At 34.8% G+C, this 10,446-nt stretch overlaps 1 protein-coding gene across 1 annotated transcript; it reads left to right on the forward strand.

Annotated features, from left to right (window-relative positions):
* Nucleotides 1-6,618: 6,618 nt before the first annotated feature.
* On the forward strand, nt 6,619-9,938 carry LOC107761047 (scarecrow-like protein 9). Its single transcript, XM_016579218.2, has 3 exons — nt 6,619-6,715; nt 7,030-9,457; nt 9,541-9,938. The coding sequence occupies exon 2, from the start codon at nt 7,115-7,117 to the stop codon at nt 9,371-9,373; it is 2,259 nt and encodes a 752-aa protein (XP_016434704.1). The 5' UTR covers nt 6,619-6,715; nt 7,030-7,114; the 3' UTR covers nt 9,374-9,457; nt 9,541-9,938.
* The last annotated feature ends 508 nt before the right edge of the window (nt 9,939-10,446 follow it).

Raw genomic sequence — 10,446 nt, forward strand, 5'->3', positions numbered from 1 at the left:
AAGGACAAAAAATTCTTGACTTTTTACCCATGCCTTTTTGTAGTGATAAACCTCAATACAGAGGATAGCTTCTGGAAAATTATGTCCATGAGCATTTGCTACAATAATGTTCCCTTAGGCGCATGCTTCATATCAAGCAAATTGTATAGCATTATTATTTTTCGTGGAACATTCATATCAAGCAAATTGTATAGTATCATTATTTCTTATGGAACATTTATTAGGAGATGGAATGAAAGTTTTACCAAAGTCTTAATATGTTTTTAATGTTTGATTGTAAAGATGGTATTAACACTAACACATTAAACTTTATGGTGTACATCGTTCTTTTTAATTATCCGTGCATCGCGCGGGTATTAATACTAGTATATCTTAACGAGAATTACTCCAATAGCAATATTTTCTTGCCTTATTTATATTTTGACCACTAACTTCATTAATGGATCCACTTTTTTAAATCCTTTTTAGATTTCTCTTCAAAGAATTGGTATAACACCTTCATATTCTCTTTATCTAAGTTTTTGTAATACGATTCCTAAAAATTAGAGTCAAGAACAAAAAACATCTTCTTACCAAGTCTCCTCTTACCTTTCTTTTCTTTGTTTTCCTCTACATTTTAAGTATTGCTAAGGAGTGTCAAACTAATTATGACATCAAGATTAACTTCTTGAATTAAATTCTATTATTCTAATTTTAATTATTTTTACAGCTAAAATTGGATAAACGTTGAATGTACTTTAAAACATAACAGTCGTGCTAATATTGATAACTTAGACTTATTTTTCAACTTAAAATATAAAGAAAAACAGCATAAATAAAAGATAATACTTTGATTGATGTATCCAACCAGATAAGAAAATTAATTATTTTCAAATATCTATATTGCTTATAGAATAATGTTAACAGTTTCTATAAAAAGTAATAAAATTTTACCTAAGATCAATATTGTGTAAAAAAGAATATCATCAATTGAAAAAAAATTATTAGAAGAAATCGGTTATAAAAAAATTAATTTTTCATCTAAAAATTTCCGGGCAAATTTAAGACCTTTTATTGAAGTATGGCTTTAAGCCACCAACTTCGTTGAGCCGGCCCTGCCTAATCCAACTTATTCTGCAACTAATTCATTGACTTTTTACTTCGTTCTTTACCTTATAAAGTAGTAATCGTTTGGCCCGGGGGGGGGGGGAGGGGGAATGATTTGGTTGCTTAACTTGAGTAATGTATATTTATTTATTTTCTGCAGGAAATGTAGCTCACCTGCTTTTGGGCCTCTCTAGATTGTCAAGCTTAACTTGAAAACAAAAACAATGTCGTCGAGTCAATAGTCAAATAGGCCATGATCAGACACTGGAATATTTTGCTTCATTGTAAATTGCTGAATACAATATAATATATCAACTAAATGGCAACCCGGTGCACAAAATATTTCGCGTTCACGCAAGGTTTAGGGAAGGACCACACAAGGGGGTGTGATGCATGTAGCTTACCATGATGCAAACATCAATGACTGATTCCACAGCTCGAACCCGTGACCTATAAGTCACACGGAAACAACTCAACACAATATACCAACTATCAAAACAAATATTGGACGTACCTTGGCCTTAGCTTGTTGCCTTCAATAATTTGGTTGTATAATTATACGTTGAACAAATATGAGTTCCTTCTACGGATTAGTCAGCGTACTTTATGGAGGAGAGCCTCCAATTTTATGGCTTGTCAGTTCATGAATAATAATTACTCTAATATTTTCATTATTAATCATAGAAAACCAACTCAGAGATCCTACATTCCTACTATATTTTGAACTATGTGGTTCTTAAAAATAAATAATAATAGTATAACGATATTGTTCCATTATTGAAGGAATAGCTAATCCATTTGAAGAAACTAAACCATTCTATTACTTCTTTTACGTATGTAAGTGGTAAATTAGGGTTAAAATAGCAAGAGCTAGCCAGTTTTTGGATTGGTCATTCAAAAATAGCCAGCATTTGCAAAGTCATTGAAAAATAACCACTATTTTGCTGCAACAAAGACCGGTCCAATATAATATACTGGAGATCGGTACACCTGTGTATGAACTTCCAACATATTATATTGGACCGGTATATTATACTGGAACTCCAGTATATTATGCAGGAGTTCCAGTATACTTATGCTGGAAATCTAGTATATTATGCTGGAATATTTTCCGGATTTTGAACAGTGTTTTCGTTCAGATTTATCTTTACATGAAAAATGTCTAAATTTCGATTACTTTTGAAACTGTGGTTATTTTTAAATGTCCACTTATAAATCTGGCTATTTTTGAATTTCTCCCTAAATTAGGACTCACTGAGCAAGATACTTTGGGACTATATATCTGTTTTGTGTTTTATATTCATAATGCGCGTCGATTCAGTTGCTTTTTGAGCACCGGTGAGTAGGTTGCCCAATACTTCAGGAAAAAAGCCCACAAAAGATTAACAAGATTGAGAGAGAAAATGGGAAAATAACATTGTATAACCGCTTTTAAAATAATAGTCGAAAAAATATATATTTTTTGTATATTTATGTATATATATATATTCTATATGTTATATACAAAAATTATACAAATTTTATACACTTTTTTGGCTACCAAATATAAATAGTTTTTGACACGGGCTAAAAGTGAAAAAGACCCATTGAAAATTAAGACGAAGCCTGTGAAACTTGATTGAAAGCTAAATGGATCTGAGTTCAATGGGTTGGGCCGATTCTTAAAGCAAATGTCAATCATATGCGCACTAATGGTACACTTTTGATGAAACAGATCGGTCAATTGAACTTCAGTATTTGAAATAATGGCAAAATATTAAATATTTTGTTTGAATAATACTTAAAGGGAATTAATTAATGATCTTCACTCATACATTTTCAACTTCTTTTTCAAGTGAAATTCATATCCAAATACAATTTTAAGTTCCAAATACTCTCCAACTTTAACTTTTGTACTTTTTTTCCCAGTTGCAACCAACCACCTTTGTCCTATTTTTTCTAGCTAGAAAATTTAAAGATTTAAAAGATTGAACACAGAACAAAAAAGAAAAGATGTAGTATGATTATCAATTGGTTTGAAGCATGAACTATGAACTACCATCATTGTTTGCCAAAATATTTTCACTACAAATTTTGTTAATTAAGCAAATGCAAACAGTACAAATATGACTAGAACGTGTTTAATTAATCATAAATAATTTGTATAGGTTAAATAGAGCTTAAAGAAGCAAGGCCCTTATCAAAGAAAGTCATTACACGCTAGCGTAGCTAGCTGCTAACGTTTTCCAAATGCCTGTTATATAAATTTTACCATATCTTCCCTCTTTTTTTGGGAGAAATTTAAAAATAGCGAGATTTACAAGTGGTCATTCAAAAATAGTCACAGTTTCAAAAGTAATCGAAATTTAGTCACTTTTCATGTAAAGATAAATCTGAACGAAAACACTGTTCAAAATCCGAAAAAATACTCCAGCATAATATACTGGAGTTCCAGTATAATATACCGGTCCGGCATAATATACTGGAGTTTGAAGCACCGGTGCTCCAGTCTCCAGTATATTATACTGGAGCCAGCAAAGTATATCGGTCCAACATAATATGCTGAAAGTTCATACACAGGTGCACCGACCTCCAGTATATTATGCTGGACCGGTCTTTGTTGCAGCAAAATAATGGTTATTTTTCAATGACTTGGCAAACGCTGACTATTTTTGAATGACCAGTCCGAAAACTGGCTAGACCGTGCTATTTTGTCCTCTTTTTCTTACTTGAAAAATTGCTCAATACTTGATCTTAACGATATATGGTTCAGTCGATGAAGTTGTTGTCAGTCGACAAGAGGGGTTGCTCTGATGGTAAGCAACCCCCACTTCCAACCGAGAGGTTGTGAGTTCGAGTCTCCCCAAGAGCAAGGTGGGAAGTTCTTGGAGGGAAGGATGCCGGGTTTCTATTTGGAAACAGTCTCTCTACCCTAGGGTAGGGGTAAGGTCTGCGTACACACTACCCTCCCCAGACCCCACTAAGTGGGATTATACTGGGTTGTTGTTGTTGTTGTTGGTTCAGTCGATGAAGTACAAGACCTTGATGTAAAGTTGTTATTTTCTTTGAAACAGCTTATAAACTTTCTCGTCGCCCTCATCTTATGAGCATCTTTTTTGACTAAATTTTCTATGCCTTCTCATAATACGTGTTGTGAGTTAACATCACAGGAACTCTAGCATTAGTGTTTGAACTCATATTACGTCCTTTTTTCTTCTATAACAAAAGGGTACACTAAAAATGGAAGACGAGAACAAGTCAAAACATGCACAACGTGAGACGAAAGGCAGATAGTCAAAAGTCAAAACATACGAGGCACAAACAAGACAAGGTTGTACTTCGGCTATGTGGAGCCTAGTCACCGTCCTTGTGCATCACATGCATCTTACGTGCAATTTACCACATGTTGACACATGTCCACTCGCCAAGTATACTTTGGGAAAATTACTTTTTTTTTTCAACTTCAAGAAGATTATTTGACAAGTGGAATAAAAAAGTGGGTGCCATATCCGCCAAATTATATTAAAATAATATTTGGGTAACGCTGATATGAAAAAATTATGTGAAGTTGATGTTTGATGAGAGTATTCGGATGTTAAAGATAGGGTGTACAAAGAAAACCGATAAATCGCACCAATCCGATAATTCGAGTCAAATTAAGAAAAAAACCCGATTATGATTTGGTTTGATTTAGTTTGGTGTTGGAAAAAAAAAACCGATCATCATTGGTTTTGTTTGGTTTTAACTAAAGAAAATCAAACCGAAACCAAACCAACCCGACATTACATATATAGAAATTTTAGATATATTTAATATATAAATATACTTATTGTGATGTAATTTATAAATATTTCTTAAAAAATTTCATAATTTTATCTTTTAAGGTATTATTTCAAGGTTGGACTTAGAACTTTTGAATGTTCCAATAAGTTTTATAGCCATTAACATTAGTAAATTAAATAATGCTAACAAAAGCCCAAACCAAAATCAAATCAATACTAATGCTAACAAAAGACATTCAATTCAATACTATGAACGAGAATGTGTTGAATATCTATTTTTTGTTTTGCAGTAATTTAGATAAAAATGCATAACCTATTTTTATTTTTTCTTTATCGTTTAGTCATGTAATTAATACTCCCTTATTAGTCTACTTATTTTAGAATGACTTAGTACTTTATTATGACTTTTTTATTAGCAATATTTATGTTACATAATTTTATTGTCTTCATTGTTGAATATATTAGGATAATGCTATGACACATCTCATATTTTGTATTATTTTTTACAATTTATATGTTTTGTTCTACGGAGATTTTGCCGGAAAAAAACTCGAAAAACCCGAAAACCCGAGAAAAATCGAGAGTGAAAAACCTGAGTTTTATTGGTTTGGTTTGGTTTTTAGATTTGGTAACCCGACTCAATTGGTTTGATTTGGTAATTGTAAAATCCTAACAACCCGACCTATATACACCCCTAGTTAAAGACTTACATTTGTCATTGAATTAACTTGAAAAGTTAAACTTTTGTGAAAATTATCATTTCACTTGAAAATTGAGGTGTCCCTCAAACAAAATTTTCAATTTTCAAGTTTTTATTTCAAGTTAAAGTTGACACAATGAATTAAATTATAAAATATATTGAGTTGCAAATAATATTTCAGTTTGAAGTTGAAATAATGTATGTTGAAACAAGCCCGAACGAAAAACATACATAGTTTGTTTTATTTCATTTGATAATATTTAATTGAATATGAAGTCTAAAAGTGAATGAATTTTTTAACACATAAAATAAAGATATAAAATTAATAATAGCAAAAATGACTATTAATATTTTGTGAATTTTTTTTCATCTGCCTAACCCTTGATTAATATAATTTTATAGTATATGTCTTGGTAAGTAGGACTGATCAAAACCAAACCGTAACCGTTAACCGAACCGAAAAAACATCTTATTGGCTTATTGGTATCGGGTTTTCGGGGTAACGATTGGTGAATGGATTGAAATTTTATAATTAACGGCTTAACGGTTTGGAGACGGATTAATTTCTAGTTCTCTACTTTTCTTTTATTGTCTATTTAGTTTAATCGATAAATTACTCGATAATCGCCCGTTAATTGTTAATCTGATATTAATCCACTGAATGTCTTATTGAATAGTTAGCGGATTACTACATTATAAATTAATAACCGATAAGACGGACCGTTAAATGTAAATAAACGCACCATCCCCCTAATGAGCACCTATTAGTAAGAGATAGTAAGTAACTAATAAAATATTTAAAGTACACACACACTAATTGGTACACCACCGTCATAAATTTTCTTTTTCGTGGACTTACATGTTATATAATTCTTTATTAATATAAAAAAATAATACTAAAAGGAGCATCTTTTTCTCCTCAACAGGTGGGATGTTATGATTGGTTATAGGCATAAGACCGTCGAAGTTTTATTTGAAAGGTGACTAGGTTTTACCGATGATTATCACAACAACGACCTATGACTGGCTATTACCGGTTACCACTTTCAACGGTTGCCATCTGATCTCCCACTAGTTCTTCTTATAAGAATCTTACAAATACTTTTTTGAGCACTTTCTTCTCTAGTCTTTCTTTCCCTAAGTCCATCCCCCTCTCTGCTTCTCTAAGGTATGCCCTTTCCTCATTTCTTTCATATTCACTATATTTAACATAGTTAATTGGATTTTCTTGATTTGGTTTTTCTTAAGCACTTCATAATTGAGCTCAATTTTATGTTGAAGTTATTGACTACGACTAGTTATAGACTTGAAACTTGTATGTAGTCTTTAAATAGTGGCAAAGATTCAATTTTGTTAATGCAGAATTTGCTGTTGTTTTCTTGATTTTAAGGGGTTGTTAAAGTTTCTGCCTTTTTGCTATTTTATGAGCTATTACTTGTGTGTGTTCCACCTTTGAGCTTGAGTTTGTTATGATTGTCACAGATATATTATATATTTATGACTGCAACTTCCATTTGGCATCATTGACATTGAGGTTTGGTTAGAGAAGTTTGTCAATTTGGTTAAAATGGATCCAAGATTTAATGGAAATCCGAGTTCTTTGAGTGATTTTCGACTAGGGAACCAATCATTTCCTATTTCTTCAGATGGGAGGATGATTAATGGACCAAGATTTGAACTTATTTATCCAGATCAGAAGCTACACAATGGTCCTAGACTTGAAAATAGCTTTGTCCAACACAATTTTGGTGGTGTTGGATGTATAAACGGTGACCGTTTACCTAGTAATCTAGAATCAAGATCTGACCTTGGCGGCGTTGAGGAGGACTTCAATGAAGATATTGATTTCTCGGATGTAGTTTTGAGTTATATAAATCAGATGCTTATGGAAGAAGAAATGGAGGACAAGACAGACATGCTTCAGGAATCGTTGGAACTTCAAGCAAAAGAAAAGACATTCTATGAGGCCCTTGGCAAGAAGTATCCACCTTCGCCAGAGCAAAATGCGTTTACTAATCAGTACAATGAGAGTCCTGATGATTACTTCTCGGGAAGTATATACAATTCCACAAGTAATACTAGTGAAAATAGTGGTAACTTAGTTGATTCAAGAGCGGTTAACATTTCCACGGACTACAATTCCGCTTATGTCGAAGGCCTTTCATTTCGTAATACTTCAGTATGCTCATCAAATAGTGGGAATACTATTGTAGATGGGTTCTTAGACTCTCCTGTTAGTTCTTTTCATATTCCTGATATATATAATGAGAGCCAATCTATTTGGAGCTTTAGGAAAGGAGTTGAAGAAGCAAGTAAATTCCTCCCAACTAATAATAAGTTGTTGAACAATGACTTGCCGTCTCTGGAGTCTAAAGGGGAAGCTGGTTATGTGGAGAAAAAGGATGAGGGAGAGACTTCACCAACTGAGGCGAGAGGGAGGAAAAATCCTCAAAGGGATGATAATTATACTGAAGAAGAAAGAAGTAGCAAACAGGCAGCAATATTTACAGAATCAACTCTTCGGTCTGAGGAGTTTGATATCGTCTTGCTGCATAGCATGGGAAAGGGAGAGGAAGCACTGGAAGCTTATCGACAGAACCTGAGGAATGCTAAAAGCAAAACCACAGTGCAGATACCAAAAGGATCAAAAGGAGGAAAGGGCCGCGGGAAAAAGCAAGGTGGAAAGAAGGAAGTCATAGATTTAAGAACTCTTATGATAAATTGTGCGCAGGCTGTAGCTGCTGATGATTCCAAGAGTGCGTATGAGCTGTTGAAACAGATCAGACAACATTCATACCCTTTTGGAGATGGAAACCAGAGATTGGCTCATTGCTTTGCAGATGGTCTTGAGGCGCGCTTGGCTGGTACCGGTAGCCAGATTTATAAGGCCCTTGTCAATAAACGAACATCTGCAGCCGATCTTTTGAAGGCCTACCATTTGTATCTTGCGTCGTGCCCATTCAGAAAGATCTCAAGTTTTGCTTCAAACAAGACGATCATGATAAAGGCAGAGAATGCAACAAGGGTTCATGTCATTGACTTTGGCATCCTATATGGATTTCAGTGGCCTACATTCATCCAACGTATTGCAGAAAGAGAAGGGGGCCCACCAAAGCTTCGTATTACTGGTATAGAGTTTCCCCAACCAGGCTTCAGGCCAGCGGAACGGATTGAGGAATCTGGTCGCCGTTTGGCTGATTATGCTCGGTCCTTTAATGTCCCATTTGAATACCATGCAATTGCAAAGAAATGGGAGACCATCACAGTTGATGATCTAAAGCTCGACAAGGATGAATTTCTCGCTGTCACCTGCTTGTATCGCTTTAAGAACCTGTATGATGAGACTGTGGTAGCTGACAGTTCAAGAACCGTTGTTCTCAACCTCATAAGGAAGATCAATCCAGATATCTTCATCCATGGAATTGTCAATGGGGCCTATAGTTCCCCATTTTTTGTTACACGATTTCGTGAGGCCTTATTCCACTTTTCAGCACTATTTGATATGCTTGAAACTATTGTTCCCCGTGAGATTCCCGAAAGAGGGTTAATTGAGAGAGAGATCTTTGGGAGGGAAGCCCTGAATGTCATAGCTTGTGAGGGGTGGGAAAGAGTTGAAAGGCCAGAGACATACAAGCAGTGGCAAGTCCGTATCCTGGGGGCAAGGTTTACGCAAATACCTTTTGAACGAGAGTTTGTGAATAAGGCAGTAGAAAAGGTGAGGTTAGGATACCATAGAGATTTTGTAATTGATGAAGATAGCCAGTGGTTGTTGCTGGGGTGGAAAGGAAGAACAATTTACGCCATATCTTGTTGGAAACCTGTTTAAAGAAACTCGAAACACATGCTTCCTTTTGAAACCCCAAGTCCGCCCATATATTTGCAGAGATCATCAAATGCTGCAAAACAGTTTGTAAGACTCTTGATATATTTGTATAATTTCTTTTTAACATCTTGTTCACTACTCTTAACTGACACAATTTGCCGATGTCACAGGTAACTGGCTGCTCATGTCTTGATACATTCAGTAATAGAGACTGCTTGCAGAAACAACAAGTAGGTCATTCGGTTGCTAAACCGCTCGAGTTCGTAAATGTGACCAGCCCAAAAAATGCATCTTACAACTTCAACAACCAACATATAATCAGACAAGGTGAGGAATTGGTACATGTTCTTCGAGGCGATCGTCAGTGTATAAAGCGAGAGACTTGATCCTTAAATGGAATGATTGATTGAATCAATATTTCATAGATGAATGACCTAGGCCATAAAATCATACATTGAACAGCTTGCGGACCGGCCATTGCTGCGTAGTGTGCATCTGATATGTATTCAGGAACGCTTTGAACTTAGCAATGCATTTTTTTAAAAAGAAAAATAATTTTATTGATGAATCTTTGTGGGTACTATTCTGTTTGCCCGTTGATTCTTCTCTCCGGATTGTTCTCCGTGATTCGAGGGCTTAAGCAACGTATTTCTCGAACGTAGGATGATGTGGACTTCCCTGGGATGTATTTGATCTCCGTGAAAAGGAAGAACATCTCTTGATTGCTTCGTTGACTTTGAGAAAGACAATATTTGATGTATTAACTGTAGGAACTAAGGTGTCCAAGTATATTAGGAGGAATAGTCGACTACAGCTAGCTTGGAATTTTGGATTGATGTTCATGAGGCTAATATGTTTGGTAATTTGAGTTGTAATTTATAAAATGAGGCTAAATCTTCATTTGAACTTTTATATAGTCTACTTTGTCTTAATATTTTTTGGTAAGAGGGGAAATTCGCAGCCGCTACAACCTCTACCACCGCCTCTGCCCTTTGGGGTGAGCACTTTGTGCGTACTGGGTAAACTTCTCCCTGTATAACAGCCTGCAAACCACACAGGGGATGTAACCCTGTGTG

Source organism: Nicotiana tabacum, chromosome 10, assembly GCF_000715075.1.
Source record: "Nicotiana tabacum cultivar K326 chromosome 10, ASM71507v2, whole genome shotgun sequence".
NCBI lineage: Eukaryota > Viridiplantae > Streptophyta > Magnoliopsida > Solanales > Solanaceae > Nicotiana > Nicotiana tabacum.

Coding starts and splice junctions, on each gene's coding strand:
- LOC107761047 (XM_016579218.2), top strand. CDS start 7,115: ATGGATCCAAGATTTAATGGAAATCCGAGTTCTTTGAGTGATTTTCGA.